Source organism: Neovison vison, chromosome 13 (genome assembly GCF_020171115.1).
Source record: "Neovison vison isolate M4711 chromosome 13, ASM_NN_V1, whole genome shotgun sequence".
NCBI lineage: Eukaryota > Metazoa > Chordata > Mammalia > Carnivora > Mustelidae > Neogale > Neogale vison.
This window is the reverse complement of record NC_058103.1, coordinates 35,872,800-35,891,409: the sequence shown is the minus strand read 5'-3', so window position 1 is coordinate 35,891,409 and position 18,610 is coordinate 35,872,800. Positions and strand designations below refer to the sequence as shown.

Genomic DNA, 18,610 nt, shown 5'->3' with positions numbered 1-18,610 from the left:
TTGAATGTACAAAATAGTACTATCCACATTTTGTATTATTTTTAAAGAAACGATTACAATTCACAGCTCAGTTTAGAAAAATCCAGGCATTTGAGTAAAATAAACCCAAACCATCTGCAGTCCAAGCTGGAGTTGCTATTATCTTTATTTTCTCCTGTAAGTATATCATTCTTTGCCAGACTGCCAATATATATGTTCATTCTGCTTCTTGAACCAGTGGTTTTATCAAACCCAGAGGAAGGACAATTGGTGGGTCACTGCTGATCCAAGATGGAGCAATTCTTTCAATGCTACACAAAGTACAAACTCCTCATATTTTTCATTCCTTGTTTCCCTGATCTATGGTTGTCACTGGGTTTCCCCTCTGCCTGGAATGTCCCCTCACCCTGCATTAATTCATTTTCTTCGGTGAGTCTTTCCTGATCTTCCAGACTACCATAAATGTCCCCTATTATATAATCTTACAATGGCCTCTGCATCTGCCATTCCCCCCAACTGTAATGAAATAGCCAATTTTGTAATGATTGTTTAATGTCTGTTTCTTCTGGTAAATCATGAGCCATGTAAGGGTTAAAGGCTGTGTCTGGCGTTTTCACCACCATCTCCTCAGCACTTAGCTCAGTGCCCAGCACACAGTGAGGACTCAATAAATACCTAAATACTCCATCTTGCGGGAGACTCTTGCCATGCCCCTTTCAGATCCCACTGCAGAAGAGACTGCATTTCAGAAGTGGATTTCTAGCTCTTGAATGCAATTTGCAATTGCTTTAGGTGCACCTGTAACAGACAGAACAACTTGTTAAAAAACTATTCCAGCTACTCTTTCAGTAGCTCAATTTAAATTTCTAACCGGCAAAGCAACTCTTTACAAAGAAGGCTGAAACCTCGGATGTGACTCAGAACTTATCAGACCATTCTTTTTCCCCCAAAACAGAAGCAAGGGGAAGACAATAAGATGCAAATAGAGAGGGAAGTACAGTGCAGCCATATCCATGAGCTTAACCCACACAGTGTCACTTATTCTCAGATTTAAAAACATTCTGCCACCTACAGGACTTAACTCAGCTGCAGGACCACTAAAATGGACATGGTGATAGTGTTTACCTGCCGTTAGGGCACCCCAGCCTCATCTTTAGATTCTTTCTGAGAACTTCTACTTAACACCAGAGACGGGTAAGAGTGGAATGGTTGGTTGTGAAATACCACACCACAGTTCCTTGGATTCAAGACACATGACTTGGAATTGCAAGGGAACACAGTAAAATACTCTGAGCCGGAAGTTGTCCGAGTCTCCCTGGAAAGCCTGTATTACGGTATCTTCTGTCCTTCTGCCCCAATTCTTGGTGTTAAAATTTTGATGTAGTCCTTTCATGGCCCTGGAAGAGATTCTCTTCTATTCATTGACCAAAGGCAGGATTTTTCTAAAATCATAATTTTTAACATTTTATGTAGGCATTTATAATGATTAACCCTACTCAATAGGAATTTTGTTTATTCTGAACACCTTCTGATTAAATAATCAGAATTAATACACATACATACCTATATCTGTGGCAATGTTTTCTCAAACTCCGTGTTCCTTCCTCTTCTGGAGCTCTTCCCCATATGGTTTGTGTAGATGGCTCCTTGTCATCCTTTGGGTCTCAGAGAGGCCTAAGAGAGGCTTAACCTGACCACCCAATCTACTTAGTCCACTCTTCCTTTCCTCTCTTTTGTAGACCCTGTTATTTTCCCACACCATTTACCGCCAAGTCCTCATATATTTATTGTGTCCATTCATCAGTTTTGTCTATAGCACTAGTCTGTGAGGTTCCCAAGAACAGGGACCTTGTTTGTTTTGTTCACTTTTGTATTCCTAGAGCCTAATTTCTTTGACGTATAATAGGCGTTCCCTAAGCAACTGCTGAATAAGCGAATATTTCCTTTGTCGTTTCACTTATACTTGTTCCTTCTACTGCACTTTAGTTCCTGCTATTGCATTGTACCTCCCTGGGGGATAGGAGACAACTACAATGCTCCTTCCCTCTATCACGGAGTACCAAGAAGACAATTCCCTTGTTGAGAAGCCGAAGGCTTCTCCTGGGCGGCTGTCACGCACCCAAAGGTGCACAGTATTCTATTAGTGATAGCCAGTCTGAGTCAGAGCTGTCAAAAATGTTTTTACAGTTCCACTCACGGTTCTTGGGCACCCAAAACTGCGAACTACTGCCATAACAATTAGGTGACAATTAGCACGGCGTTGAAGTGTGCGCGCGTGCGTTAATTTGCATAACGAACGGAGGCGTCCTACACCGTCTCTCTAAAATGAAATCCAGATGGATAGACACATCCTTCCTTCCTTGCGCGCCAGGAAGCTGAGCCTCCTGCAGCAAACTCCTCTGCCCAATGGGGGGCGGCAGCATCCTAGTAACTCGCTGCCTGAAGATGTGTAGGTGGGTGGAGAGAGATTCGCGTTCAAAGTCTTTTTGACGCTACCCGCTCTCCGTAGCTCCTTAGCCCGCTTGAGTTTCAATGCGCGTTGTTGTTTGACGAAGGGAGTCCTATACACCGCCTGCTGCTCTCCTGATCATGGCTTCTCCGAGTTCCTTCACCTACTATTGCCCTCCATCTTCCTCCCCTGTCTGGTCAGAGCCGCTGTACAGTCTGAGGCCCGAGCACGCGCGGGAGCGGTTGCAGGACGACTCGGTGGAAACAGTCACGTCCATAGAACAGGTGAGGTGGCCAGACTGAGCGAGGCGCCCACGCGGGGACTTCTGGGAGCGGGAGTCCCGTCTGCGGGGCCGTAGGCGTGCGGAACTCACCGGGGAACTACTACTCCCACAGTGCACCGCGGTGCCCCCTCTCTGGGACGCTCTGGGCTTCCAGGCTTGGTTCAGCTGAGGAATGGAGCGTTTGTGGGGCCAGGTTGGGGAGGGGTCGTTATCAGGGTTGGTTGGGAGGGGAGGATAGTACCTGGGTCCTCTCTGGCTAAGGAAGCGGGGAGAATCGTGTTCTGTGCCTGGTGGACTAAAACAGCTCGGGCAGTCCGTTTCATTTGGCCGGGACGTAGGGAGGTGTTCAGATGGATAGTGCACTTTCCTCACCTGCTCGCAGTTTTGGGACCTAGAGGGGATGAGAAGCGGCCAGACTGTGGTCATGCCATTCCAGGGTCTGTTTAATTTCTGTCCTACACTGCTAGGTGTAGGGCCTGCCTTGTGGATGGGCATTTTAATAGTCATTCAATCGAGCGCCAGCAGAGTATTGGACACAGTGTTAAACGCTGGAAATACAAAGAAATAAAAGTTTCTGACCAAGAGCATGGCACAGCCAGGTTGAGAAAAACAGTACTGTCTGGAAAGCGCTACAATAAAATCATACATTTTTAGACGATTTACCGTTCATTCACTGAGGCCTCCAACCTGTCACTTTGAAAAGTGCTTGAGGAATGAGTAGTGAACTCTTGTTTTTCTTTTCATTTTCCATTTGGAATTGTTCCCAGGTTATTGTGGAAATGTTTCCCCATCTGTCACTAGAAGTGGTTGAGATGATTCTTTTTAGTAATAACAAGTAAGCATCAGGCTTTAGTACTAACAAATAAAATAAGATCTCTTAGTAAGATCAGTTCCCAGGCTTAACCTCAGAGAAACTTGCTTTGACTTTCATACCTGAACTTGGAAGCCTGCATTTAGGCAAAATTAGTAATGGGGGCGCCTGGGTGGCTCAGTGGGTTAAGCCGCTGCCTTCGGCTCAGGTCATGATCTCAGGGTCCTGGGATGGAGTCCCGCTTCGGGCTCTCTGCTCAGCAGGGAGCCTGCTTCCTCCTCTCTCTCTCTCTCTGCCTGCTTGTGATCTCTGTCAAATAAATAAATTTAAAAAAAATTAGTAATGGTAGTTATCATATTTTATATTTGTGATTATGAATATAATTATAAATTCATTAACAAAAAAACAAGGACTTGAGTACACAGTTACACACGTAGTAGCCAAAAGCACATTATAACTGGAGATTTATGCTACATGGGGTTTAACCCTTACCTTCTGAATCTAGCTCCCCAGCTTAGTTAGCCTACCAGTGTGTCTACAGAAGTTTTTTGTAAAAGATTGCGAAGAAGTCTCCCATCAGTGAAAAACTTACCAGATCTTTGCTGTATTCCTAAGTGACAGACTGTAGAGTTTATTCAGGTCAAGCCTTTTCCTTTTCATGTGGTCACTATTGGGTCACTTTTTATGTAATTAACTGACCCAGCAGATAAGGATATGTACAGAATACTGGTGGAGAAAAGGGAGTCAGAAGCTGGTCTATTAATTTAGAGAATAGGACGGAGACTTCCATGGTTAAAGGAGCAAGTCAAAAACAGGAACATTATCAGAAGTTTTACTGATCTGCTCTTTTTCCTCTACTATATATTTTTTAGCCGAGTGTCCCTGCTTAGTTCCTGCCAGGAAATACTGGCACTTTTATTTTAAATGTCAAGGCATAATAAGTGATGCAAAAATGGATGCAACACGATTCTGGGCTGCCAGAGGGTTAGCCAAGGCCAAGGCTGGGTGCTGTTATAGGGTGTGTTTCAAATCTAGGCCTAACTATGTGATAGATAGTAGAGCATCTTGTTCATCCTTCCCATGTCATTCTTCCAGTTCACGTTTTAAAAGTCTGGGATAAACCATTCCAGAGAGTAGGAAGATGATATAGTATCTCATACAAATGGTTACTTCAGTGGCAACACTACTAATAATCATAGTAGTATCCATTTACTGAGCCCCAATTCTGTGCTAAATGCTCTCCATACATTGTGTCACTCAATCCTTTTCTACTTCACAGATGAGAAAACAGGCTTAGGTACTAGGTGGGTAGGTTACTGATGATAAATACTCGTAAGAAGTACCAACCTTGTCTGGAGGAGTTGTCTACAGAAGACACTAGTTACTCTTTTGTTTCTGTCCGTTTGTTCATAGGGATTTACTGGCAGGGTTTAATTTTGTGCCATTGCCAATAAGAACAAATGCTTATCTCCTGTTCCCTGTCTGATTATCAGGAGACTGTATTTATTAGTTAAGCAACAATTTGATAATAGGAATGAAACCTATAAACAGTGTAAGGAGCCCTTAGCTAGGGATTCTTCTGTTCTATTCATTCACGTTTTTATTTGTTCAACACATACTTGAGTGTCTTCTATGTGCCAGGCTCTATTCAAGACACTGGACATAAGGCAGTAAACAAAAGAGGCCAAGTTAGTGCCTTTATGAAACTTTTCTTCTAGGTCAGGGAGGCAGTCAACAAAAAAGGGGGGAAAAACTGCGTATCTTATCTGTCTATCTATCTAAATCTCCATCTGGCTGTCTGTCTGATTTTAATAAGAAGTGTTGTGGAAAAAAAGAAACAGGGTAAGAGAGATGAAGTATGCCAGGAATGGGTCGGGGAGGAGCAGGAAAGGTTTTTATATCAGGCAGTAAGGGAGAACATCTGATGATGTGCCTGCCACTTGAGCTGAGACCTGAAGTAAGTGAGGGAACAAGCCGTGCGTGTGTCTGGGGGAGAAGCATTTCAGGCAGAGAAAGCAGCAAGTATAAAGGCCCTGAGGCCTCCCTAGTGCCTGATGAGTGAGTGGAGTGAGTGGTCACTGTGAGGACAGAGGTTAGTAAACGGGAGAATAGGACATGAGGTCGGATCACGTAGGGCCTTATCAACCATTGTAAGTACACTTTCAGTTACCCTGACTGAGATGGGGAGCCAGTTGGCTGGATAGCTTTTTGTCACCTCCCCAGATTCACTTTATCCTTTTCCACGCTGCTCTGCAGTTGTGCCCCTAGAGGTGGACCTGCATGGACATGCTCCCTTGCCCTACGGCTTCTGGGTGTATTTGGCCATGGGGCGTACTGATAGGGAGTGAGGGAGACGGAGGCTGAGATGAGCGCATTAACTCCTTTCCTGAGAGACTGTGTGGTCTGGAGGCGGTCTCTAGACTTGAGGTCACGACTCTTCGCAGGCACCTTTCATTGGAGCTCTCAGACACCCTCTCTGCAACGTCTCTGCACACTTTTTCAGGTCTAGGTGGAAATTGGGTACCCCCTGTGTTGCCTGCCCTAGGACACTGCACTCTCTCTTGTGGTTTCCCTACACCTGCCCACACTTTTGTAACTAGTTCTTTTTTTAAAAAAAAATTAATTAAATAAATAAATAAATAAATCTAATGTATTATTAGCTCCAGGGGTACAGGTCTGTGAATCACCAGGTTTACACACTTCACAGCACTCACCATAGCACATACCCTCCCCAATGTCTATAACCCCAGCACCTTCTCCCTACCTCCTCCCACCCCCCCACCCCCCCCCCTGCTCCGGCAACCCTCAGTTTGTTTTGTGAGATTAAGAGTCTCTTATGGTTTGTGTAAGTAGTTCTTTGATAAACCCTCCTCAAATCACTCACTTCGGATGTGCTATCTCTTTCCTGCCAGGAGTCAGACTGATCCACGATTTGAGAGTTTCAACCCAATCTGACTAGCATTTTCACAGGCCCATGTTGGTCACTGTTGGGATTGTGAGGAGGTGAGGAAGGGTGCAGGGGGACCCGCTGGGAGGCTGTTGCAGTACTCTAGGTGATGGATGATGGCAGCTTAGTTCAGGCTGTGGTGGTGGAGATACTGAGCAGTGGTCAGGTTCTAGGTATTTGTAAAGATTTCTGCCTGGACAAGCTGTTTCCCGAACGGCTTGGTGCTTGGAGAACCTTTTACAACTCTAGAAAACAAGATGTGGTTGTCTTCCTTTTTTGTGCTATCTGCATTTCCCCTTTTGCAAATGCTCTGTGATTCAGGCCGGTGAGTTAATACCAGCACAGTCTCAGAGGTAGTAGGTTTGCCAAAAACTGTTGCTTACAGAAGGTACGACTCCTTTTTTTCTTGTAGTTTGTCCTTAGAAACATGGGCAAAAGTATCCTTCACTTGAAGTGGCATGAGATCATTAGACAACATTCAGTTAAATGACAGTCAACTGTGAGGAGCATCTGGAAGGATTATTAGTCTTAGTCCCCGCCCTCAAAATTCTTTTCTCTTAAAGAGAAAAAAGAATATGCCAGAGGCAACCACAGACTGATTTACAAAAGCATGTAAGTAAGTGCTACATTATGATTGCATTGCGCAAACTTGCGGGAGTGGAAGCCATATGTTGTGGGCTGAGGTGGTGAGGACAACTTCATGGAGAATGTTGGCTTGTAAAGGATGGATTTGGTGGGTAGCCATTCCAGTCAGAGGAGCTGTTAGGAACGAAGACTCCACCATACCGGGCATGGAGGGAGCTGGTTGGCTGTGGTAGGAAATTAGGGCAGTTGGGTGGGTGAAGCCAGTGGGGTTCGGGGTGGGTGGTGGAGAGGGATGGAGACAGGCTGGGGAGCTGGCTTCAAGTGTTGAGCGTTGTGCCACTGCAGCTCCTGACGGAGGGAACATCAGGGGTCTAGGAATGAATCCTGGACACCTTCTGTTGACTGATTTCAAGTTATAATCTCTGAAAGATTTTTAAATGGAGGTGAAACAAGTCACTAAATACGATCAAACTTACTAGTTTTTTGCTCTTCTGATGGAAGGGACCAGAGCTCTGCTTGGTCACACAGTCAGCAAGCTAGCTCTGGTGAATTGGTTTTGCTTTATTGAAATTCAGCATGTATCATGTTGCTCAACTCTAAGATAATTCCAAATATCAAATTTCCCTCAGTTTTCCTATTAAAAAGTCCAAAAAAAGGTTTTTTGGTCAACTTGAAAATACACATACTTTTATTTATTTATTTTTATTCTTTTTAAATTTTTTATTTTTTATATAAACATATATTTTTATCCCCAGGGGTACAGGTCTGTGAATTGCCAGGTTTACACACTTCACAGCACTCACCAAAGCACATACCCTCCCCAATGTCCATAACCCCACCCCCCTCTCCCAACCCCCCTCCTCCCAGCAACCATCAGTTTGTTTTGTGAGATTAAGAGTCACTTATGGTTTGTCTCCCTCCCAGTCCCATCTTGTTTCATTTATTCTTCTCCGACCCACTTAAGCCCCCATGTTGCATCACCACTTCCTCATATCAGGGAGATCATATGATAGTTGTCTTTCTCTGCTTGACTTATTTCGCTAAGCATGATACGCTCTAGTTCCATCCATGTTGTCGCAAATGGCAAGATTTCATTTCTTTTGATGGCTGCATAGTATTCCATTGTGTATATATACCACATCTTCTTTATCCATTCATCTGTTGATGGACATCTAGGTTCTTTCCATAGTTTGGCTATTGTGGACATTGTTGCTATAAACATTCGGGTGCACGTGCCCCTTCGGATCACTACGTTTGTATCTTTAGGGTAAATACCCAGTAGTGCAATTGCTGGGTCGTAGGGCGAAAATACACATACTTTTAAATGTTTAAACAAATCAAATGCCTACCTACAAAATTTAGATTTTAAATCTAGGTTCATGTACATTTCTAGGATCATATACTTTGTAAAATCACACTAATTTAGAAATACTGTTTTTCCTCTTTATTTATAAAAAATTTTTCTCAAAAATCTTCACATACATCTTTGACCTTAGTATTTTTATCTTGCTGGAGCCACATTTTGGGTCAATCAGTGTATTTCTCAACACCACATTTTTTGTTTTTTTGAGATAAATCCCTTTTGAATGTGGTTAAGCATATTCTATCCCAAGTTATAGGCACCTATTTGTGTAACATTAGGACGCTTTTACAATGTGTCCAGTTGGTGTGTATCTGTGATCACCACAACTTTAACGTGTCCAGTTGGTATCTGTGATCACCACAACATAACTACTGTTTATTTACTCTTTAAAATGATCTTTAAAAGGATTTACAGTGGCAATTTAACATGTAGAAGTGTGAGTTCATATCCTCAGGAATAATTGCTAAATCTGTGCTTAATTTGTCATCTTTCCTGATACCATCAGCTTACCTCTATCAGCAACCAAAACAAACTGACTGAGGTTGTTTTAGACTGATTATATCAACCCCAACTGGTATTTTCTATTTAAAATAAAGGATTGAAAGAACCCCCTATAGGCAGATGTACATTGTAAGGATTGCTTATAAAGTGATTTGTTTTTCCTGAGGATTTTTTAAAAAAATCCTTGCCTTATATTTAATCTACTAATGATTCTTTTCCTGGATCTTCAGCATTAACATGAGTGTCAGGCAGCAAATCCACTTTCTGGAAGGGTCCTCCTCTGGGTGAGAGGGGGAGATATTGGAAGAAGGGACGTGATAGTTTGTGATATAAAAGTTGGTGTGTCATTAGATTGGCCTTATTTATTTGTTTGCTTTTAAAGATTTACTTATTTGACAGAGAGAGACAGCGTGAGAGGGAACACAAGCAGGAGGAGTGTGAGAGGGAGAAGCAGGCGTCCCACTGAGCAGGGAGCCTGATGCGGGGCTCCATCCCAGGACCCTGGGATCATGACTGGAGCCGAAGGCAGATACTTAACAACTGACCCACCCAGATGCCCCTAGATTGGCTTTATTTTATTTAATTAATTTATTTATTTTTAAAATATTTTATTTATTTATTTGAGACACACACACACACACACACACAGTGAGAGAGGGAACAGAAGGAGGGGAAGCAGGAAAGGGAGAAGCAAGCTTCCTGCTGAGCAGGGAGCCCAATGCGGGGCTCAATCGAAGGACCCTGGAATCATGACCTGAGCCAAAGGCAGATGCTTAACAACTGAGCCACGCAGGCGCCCCTAGATTGGCTTTAGATAGACGCTGTGGAAGAAAAAGTACCAAATGCACGAGTTGCTTTTTACCATTTACCAGAATGGAAATTATTCTGAGCTTCTGACTGGCCTTATTCTGTCTGGCATTAGTTTGGGGCTCCTGACAGTTATCAGGCTAAGTTCTTTAGGACCCAAAACAGGAAAACAGGCTTGTAGACATTTATAGCTTCTGGGGCCATAGTACTTAGGTATAAAATAAGCAGATGTGACAGAAGGTGAACACTTAATTCTTTAGATTCTGAGGATCCCATTCTATTATTAATTTATTATTTTTCTATTAGTTAAGCCTTTACCTTATGTGCACATTAACAGAAACCAAACCAACTGAGGAGATGGAAATGTGGACACCAGCAGGAACCAAAGAACTAGGGACTGGGGAAAAGACTAAACCAGCTGACCTCAAAGAAGGGGGACCATGGACTGATTCAAACAAATGGAGAATTGCAACTGCCACCACTAGCTCCCAGCATGGAATCTGAAGACAGAACCAAAGGCTGGGGTTTAGAAGTTACTGCAGATTGGCTAATACAAGGCCCTGTGTGCATCACCAGCAATTTCCAGTCTGGATTAAACTGGCAGTCCAGACTGTGGACTGGAAATGGGGAAGGGATTCCAGTGTGGAATTGCAGACTCAACCAAGGGCTAAGGACTGGGGGTGGACCGACCAGTAACCCTCGACTGGAAAGCTAGTCAGATGGGGAGCTCCACCGAGAGCTCGCCGGCAGCCCTCAGAAATGGCAAGAAAGACCGTGAGCTCAGAAGGGTTTGCAGGGCACTAGACCTGTTTCTTGCTGTCTCCAGATGCCACCATGAGTTTGCTTTGGATCCCAGTGCTGCCACCGAGTCTGTTAAAAGACCAAAATTCAACTGAATAAATGGGCAGATCTAATTGGCTTTATTAGCCAATTCATTAATCGGGCAGCATCCCATCTAGCAAGTAGAAAGGAACTCCAAAAAGGGAAAGGTTTTTTAAAGGCACACAGAAGGGGCGCCTGGGTGGCTCAGTGGGTTAAAGCCTCTGCCTTCGGCTCAGGTCATGGTCCCCAGGGGATCAAGCCCCACATCTGGCTCTCTGCTCAGTGGGGAGTCTGCTTCCTCCTCTCTCTCTCTGCCTGCCTCTCTGCCTACTTGTGATCTCTGTCTGTCAAATAAGTAAATAAAATCTTAAAAAAAAATAAAGGCACACAGAAGAAAATACTTATTTTGGGTGAGGTCCCCCTTTCCATGGTAACGTCCATAGAGAGGGCCCATTAGACAGGTTACCTTATTGGCACTGACCAGAAAATTCTTGACTGGTTAAGATTACTTTTCTGGGGGAGGGGGGGCACTAGGTGGCTCAGTGGGTTAAGCCTCTGCCTTTGGCTCAGGGTCCTGGGATCGAGTCCTGAATCTGGCTCTCTGCTCAGTGGGGAGCCTGCTTCCTCCTCTCTCTCTCTCTGCCTGCCTCTCTGCCTACTTGTGATCTCTCTCTGTCAAATAAATAAATAAATTCTAAAAAAAAAAATTACATTTCTGGGGGAGATTGAAAGTGCAATTAGGTTAGGTATTAAGTTCCAGTTCAGTGCCTAGCATAAGTGACTTTATTTTGGGCCTGCAGTTCTCCTTTTAACATGGTTGTTGATTTTTTTTAATCCCTTCCCCTCTTGATGGACACTTGAGCTATTTCTGGATTTTGGATATTTGGATATTATTTTGGAGATTTGGATATTAATGGCTATAAGTGCTACACTCTCGCAGAAGTCTTTTTATGAGCATATGTTTTCATTTCTGTTGAGCGAAGACCTAAAAGCGGAGTTGTTGGATCATAGGGTGGGTGTATGCTGAGTTTTATAAGAAACTGCTATCCTTTTTCAGAGTGGTTGTAAATTTTATACCCTTACTTGCATTATATAACAAGAGTTCTGGTTGCTCTACAGCCTCGCCAACATTTGGTGTTGTTGGTTTTTTCAACTTCAGTCACTCTGCCAGTGGTTGTGGGTGGTATTGTTAAGGAAAAAGCTATTTGTGACACTTGTAAAAGGAAGTCTCTATTCAAGACTTTATTACTACAGTGACTTTTGCTAGGGGAGAGGGATTGGGCTCAACTCTGAATATGACAAGGGAAAGTGGGGCTTTATAGCCAAGGAGCAAGGCGGAGGGATTGCTGGATGGAAACTTTCCAAAAGGAAGGGTCAGGCGCAAGAAGGAATTCTGGCTAAGCCAATTTCATGGGCTTCCTCCTAAAGGCAGGCAGCGTGAGCCGACATCACTGAGGGGAGATGGAGGATGAGGAACCCAGTCAGAGACTGAGGATGATCAGATATTAAGGTTGGGGGATTCTGGCCAAACCAGTTTGGTAGGATTCTTGCTAAAAATTGGCGATGCAGACATGGCCCCAGAAGTATAAAAGTCACTGTTTAGTTGGGATATGGATGCACTGCATGTGTATCTGCAAATGTATTTGACTTTTCAGAAATCTTTCTTATGCCTAGATACAGTAGTCATGGTGAAATTTGGGTATTAAGTTTTTTGTTTTGTTTTGATTCTTAATAATTCCCTCCAACATTTTATTATAAAAAATTTCAAATATACCGAAAAATTGATAGCACCTGTTTACCGTCTACCTAACCTTTGTCCTTCATATAAACTGTTAAAGGATAAATTTTAAAAGAGGATGAAATCAAGACTCATACAAATATAAAATATACAAATATATTTGTATTTCATACAAATATAAAATGAACACATCAAAGATTTAACTCATGGAATTGATAGGATGTGATAACCAGTTCAGAAGAGAACTCAATGTGCCACACATTCACAGGCACATAGGGAATGCTGAGGTGAAATTACAAAGGCATAGCAAAACTGGTCAGTATACATTCCATGATCATCAATTGCATTTTACCAGATACCATATGCATATCTATGGGTAGAAATAGTTGCGTAACTATCAGTTTTCTACAAATTAACTTCTGCATCTATGGAGTGTGAAACAGCCTAGTTAAGGACAAAAGAGGAGATAAGCCAATGGATCATCTAGCCAGGACACGATTTTGTGTGTGTGTGTGTATGTATACACACATGTGTATATATGTATATGCCAATATTTTTTCCTGAATCTGTTAAGATAATAAAACATGCATTTCTAAAGAATATTCTTCTACATAAGGACAATAACATCACACCTAGGAAAATAAAAAAAAATTCTATAGCATCATCTAATATCCCATTTAAAATTTTTAAATTTCCCCTATTGTCCCAGGAATTTCTCTCTTTGTGTGTGTGTGTGTGTTTTGAACTAGCCTCTTGTTACTTTTTTTTTCTCCAGACTATTTAAGAACTTTGAAGAGCTAATCCCTTGGGACTAAGTCTTCTAGTGACTAATCCCGGTGGCCTTTCTTATAACATTTCATATAGCAGTGTTTCTGAAACAGATCTGATGCTTTCAGCTGTCATCCTTCTCCCAGAAGAGTCATATCACTTTCATTAACATGGTCATGAGCTGTGTGCCCTGTGCCCAAGGGAAATGAACCTATGGACCCTTTGCTATATATACAAAAGAAAATTACCTGTTGTTATGGGGCTGTTAATCAGCCTTTGTATTGTACCCGGTTGGTGACTGCCTTGCCTATTGGCGTTCTCATGGGAGAGATTGACTAGAATATAATAGTCTGTTCCTTTGGGATGGAGAAGAAGTATGGAAATCCAAGATAAAATGAGAGCTCAGGGAGAGTGGGCATGGTTTAGAATCCCTATGCAGTATTGAAGCTGATTTTTTAAAAAATAATTCTGATTTGAGAGCTATATTCAGAGTTTTCATGACTGAGGTAACTTTGTTTTTTTTCATGCTTAATGTCAGTTCTCTTATATTTAAAGTGAGAATTTCTTTTCAGTTCTCTTATATTTAAAGTGAGCCACTTGGGTAGCTCAGTGGGTTAAGCCAATACCTTTGGCTCCTGTCATGATCTCAGGGTCCTGGGATTGAGCCCCGCATCAGCTCTCTGTTCATCGGGGAGCCTGCTTCCCCCTCTCTCTCTGCCTGCTTCTCTGCCTGCTTGTGATCTCTCGCTGTCAAATGGATGGATAAAATCTTTAAAAAAAAAAAAGTAAAGTGAGAATTTTGATGAATTTTTAAAAAGGAATTTAGTTATAGATCTTGCCTATGGGTATTAAGCAGTTGTTATGACTGCCTCCCTTAATTCTATCAAGGTTAAATTTCTAAATCTATTAATGTATTAGAGGTCCCCAAGACCACCTCTAGTTGATTCACTACAGGGATTCAGAGAACTCAGCAAAGTTGTACTCATATTTATGATTTATTGCAGCAAGAGGCTACAAAGCAAAATCAGCCAGTGAAGGACTCATATATAGTGTAGTCTGGAGGAAACCCGACAAAAGCTTCCTAGGGTCCTCTCCCAGTGGAGTCACATAGGATGTACCTAATTTCTTGGACGTCAGATTGTGACTACCCATGCAAAGTGTTGCCTACCAGAGAAGCTTCTCAGAGGATCATGGTTTTTACTGGGGGTTGGTCACATATGCACCTTCTGCCTCGCATGTCTTAAAATTACAGACTCCCAGAAAAAAGTAGCTGTTGAGCATAAATAAGGTTTATGCAGTTTCAGCACAGTGAGCCATGCATCTGTTCTTGGGATGGTGGGGACCCTCCCAAGTTCAGGTTTCTGTATATCAGCCAAGGGTCAACCGTTCAAGCTGGCCTTTCTAAGGATGGCAGACTCATACCTGTTATGGTAACTCCTTTGTATACAACTAACTTTCTTCCTTTCCTTCTGTTCCACAAATTGGAGCAAAGAATGCTTGCATCTTCTTGGTAACAAATTTACTCAGATTTTATATAACACTTGGCAGGCCATATGGGGAGAAGGGAAGGCAAAAAAGGATGTTGCATGTATTGGAGATGACTTTGATTTTCTCCTTGCCAGATGAGTTCTTTTTAATTTCTATATTAATTCATTACTATGTGTCAAAAAAATTGCAGGCTTATTGCTAAGTATTATTTTTAAAGTTGTACTCTAGAAACCATACTGTGTGCTCTAAGGTGATCTTTTTCTAAAATATACCAGTACTTAAAGCAACACTTAGAATGAGAGTAAAGTTTTTTTTAAAGGGCTCACTCATCCATTTTGAAAGAGAGAGTGAGAGCGGGGGTGGTGCAGAGGGAAAGAATCTCAAGTAGATTCTTTGCTGAGTGGGGAGGGGGCCCGATCCCATGACCCTGAAACATGGGCCTGATCCCATGATGACCCTGAGATCACGACCTGAGCCAAAGCCAAGAGTTGGTCGCTCAACCAACTGAACCACCCAGGTGCCCCATAGAATGGGAGTAAATTTTTGTAAATCATGTATTTGGTAAGGGACTTGTATCTAGAATATATAGGAAGTTATTACAATTCAATAATAAAAAGGCAGCCCAATTAAAAAAAAGACATATCTGAATAGATATTTCTCTAAAGAAGATATACAAATTGCCAATAAGCCCATAGAAAGATGCTCAACATCATTAGCCATGACGGAATTGCAATCAGAACTACAATGAAATAATTGCTTTGCACCCACTGGGATGGATGTAATCAAAACCACAGAGAGTAACGTGTTGGTGAGGTTGTGAAGAAATTAGAATGCCATACATTGCTGGTGAGAATATAAAATGCTTTGACTGCTTTGGAAAACAGTCTGATAGTCCCTTAAAGAGTCAACATAGAGTGACCCTATGGTCCAGCAATTCCACTTCCAGGTACTTACTTATACCTAAGCAGAAATGAAAACATATCCATTTCAAAACTTACACAAGAATGTTCCTAGCAACTTTATTCATAATAGCCCCCAATGAGAACAACCCAAATGCCCATCAATGGATGAATAACAGATTAAAAAAATGCGATATATCCATAAAATGGAATATTACTTGTCAATAAAAAGAAATGAAGTAACGGTTCATGCCCCAACATAGGTGAAGCTTGAAAACATTATGCGGAGTGAAAGAAGATAGTCACAAAGGACCGTTATGTTGTGTGATTACATTTATAGGAAATATCCAGAATAGGAAAATCATAAAGATAGAAAGTTGATGAATAGTTGACAGAGGCTGGGGAAGATGAAGGGTTGGGGGTGACTTCTGAGGGGTGCAGGATTTCTTTTGGGGGTAGTGGAAATACCCTAAAATTGATTGTGGTAATGGAGGCACAACTCTGTGAATGTACTAAAAGCCATTGAATCATACACTTTAAATGGGTGAGTTGAACGGTGCATGAATGATATTTCAATGAAGCTATTAGAAACATATATCAGTTCTTAAGAGAAGATAATAAAGGGAATTGTTATTTGGCCATTTTTATGAACAGCTGGACTATAATACTCAGGTATTTATTAGAATTCATAACTTGGATTTTCAGACCGTTGAGTCTGTTACTAACTGCTTTGGAATATCTCTTGTTCATTCTGCAGAAGAGTGATTAGGAGCTCCGAAGAGAAATGACACAGTGTTGGGAATATTTTAAGTACTTTCTGCCTTCTGTCTGTCAGGTATCCTAGTTTAGCAGTAAAACTCTGTTTTCCTCAGCTGGTTCTTGGCTGGATCCTTTTCTCTGTAAGGATCTCAGTGTCAGGGCGATAATGGGCTCATTCATCCGCCTTGGAATAGTATTATTATTATTTTTAAAGATTTTATTTATTTATTTGACAGAGATCACAAGTAGGCAGAGAGGCAAGTGGGTGGGGGGTGGGGGGGGAAGCAGGCTCCCCGCTGAGCAGAGAGCCGGATGCGGGACTACATCCCAGGACCCTGGGATCATGACCTGAGCTGAAAGCAGAGGCTTTGTAGGCAAATCTTTCTTGCATGATCTTACTGACGTATGTTTCTTGTATATTTTTCTGTCCCTTTCAGCTTACAGCTAAGGAAGGTGTAACGGAGAAATGCCGTTTGTCTTCCTTTTAGGCTAGTGCTCTATGTTAGTCTTGTGTGAGAGTCTAGAAAGGAAAAGAATTATGAAGAATTGGGACAACTTCCTTATTCCTCATGAGTCAGATTCTTACAGTGACTTCAGTCTGTTTTTTGAAATATTATAAATTCTTAGCCAGATTATCCCTCAAACTCATGTTTAGAAGCAAATACCAAAATATATCCTGAAACCAAGTATAAATGAATTTTAGATTGGCTGCCATTTTAGATGACTCACATCATTCCTCCCCTCATCATCACAAATAATTCTTGCACATACGTCGAGGCCCTACACGCTATAACTCCATGGACCATTCAGAAATAAAAAAATACATTTTGAAATTCCCAGAGAGGACATTATTATGTATCTTGAAATCTCAATGAGGAAATGCCTCACTACCAAGAACAGGGATGCCAGTGAAGGAGAAACCCTGTCTCCTGTTAACCAGGCCACTTCTGCACTGCTGTATCCTTTCCTTACAGAAGCTGAACTGTGTGACCATGTCGTGGTGGATCTTCATAGGAAATAGGTGATCTGGATTTTTTTGTGACTGGCTTTCTGAGATCCTGCATATTATGGGACGGTTGAGTGCTGTGTGTGACATAGGACCAATGACCAGATGTGCTGTTTTGTTGGTGTTTCCATGATTGATGTTCTTGTAAATCCCATAGGGAATTTAAATACAGATTGAATTTTAATGTTCAATCTGTATTTAAATGGTTCAGTCTGACATTAAAAGGTATGACCCTTAGCAGAAATCAATTTTGTATTTGTGAATGGCCAGTTAAGCGAACACCTAAACAACTTCACAGAGCAGGCAAGAATAAATCTCTCAAGCAAAATGCTTTGTCTGCTCCCTAAGTAGCTGGTGCCAGTGAGCCAAACTCCAGGACCACCATTAGTTTGGATATATGGATAGTTGACTGGAGAAGTTGAGGGTAATGTCAGCATGGGACAGGACATTCTCTCTGCTTTGTCTGTCCTAAGCCCGCCATCCTACAGAGCCCTTGAATCGGGGCTCATAGTCCTATGAAGTACAAAAACCACACCAAGCAATTGTAGCCAATGGACATTTGTGGCAACTGGAAGAAAAAGTTGACAGAGGACTCATCTGTATCTGTTTTCTCTCTCCCATCTCCTGCATTCTTACCAGGCAAAAGTAGAAGAAAAGATCCAGGATGTCTTCAGTTCTTATAAGTTCAACCACCTTGTACCAAGGTAAGCTGTGGTTAGGAGTGTGGGGGGATCGGGGAGACACCCTTTCCTGTAAGAGCCTTTCTTCTTTCCTCCTTGAGCCTGTTCAACCTCAAGGGATAAGTCTGTTGGGAGAAGGGTTTCTTGACCTTGACCTTGTGGTCACCTGGTAAGCTAATGACCCCAACTCCTTCCTCTGTTACAAAGCTGTTTAGAGGAGATGCTCTCCTTGATCTGAACCATCAGGTGTTACATGGGGAGACCCCTTAAGGCCTGGACTCTGAGGTCTGATGATGGGGAGAGGAAATTCATGTTTCTGTTGCTTAGTCGTGACCTGGTACTCTGGTGGTTCAGATCAGAACTCTTGAGGTTTTATTTTTCGTTGGCACTTTGAATCCAGGGGATGGCAAAGGTTGTATTCTCTTAATGTGTGTTGTGCTTTGACTGGAAAGAGTTGATGAGTCTGAGCTTCTCCCAGTCCGGCCCTTATTGGTAACTGTGGCACCGCTCCCAAGGATGCAGTCTCCAGGGAGCACACACAGTGCCTTTTGTTTCCCTCAGCACTTAGCAAGTTGAAGGTTTCTAAGCAATTTGATGTCAGAAATTCCATAAAGGGGATTATAAGCTTAACTTAAACTTATTGTTTAAGTTGAACTTTTGTTTTCCCTTGTTTGTAGTTTATAATGTATCACGCTAGATTTCATGAGGATATTTCATCCCTCTAT

The 18,610-nt window shown here is 42.2% G+C and overlaps 1 protein-coding gene across 1 annotated transcript in view; it reads left to right on the top strand.

Annotated features, from left to right (window-relative positions):
* Positions 1-2,561: 2,561 nt before the first annotated feature.
* The window catches only part of LOC122893952 (protein farnesyltransferase subunit beta), a 67,238-nt gene continuing 51,189 nt past the window's right edge, over positions 2,562-18,610 (top strand). Inside the window, exons 1-2 of the mRNA XM_044231287.1 lie at positions 2,562-2,712; positions 17,845-17,909. Of these exons, the coding sequence (XP_044087222.1) occupies positions 2,569-2,712; positions 17,845-17,909 (209 nt within the window). The 5' untranslated portion in view covers positions 2,562-2,568. The remainder of the gene's footprint in view (positions 2,713-17,844; positions 17,910-18,610) is intronic.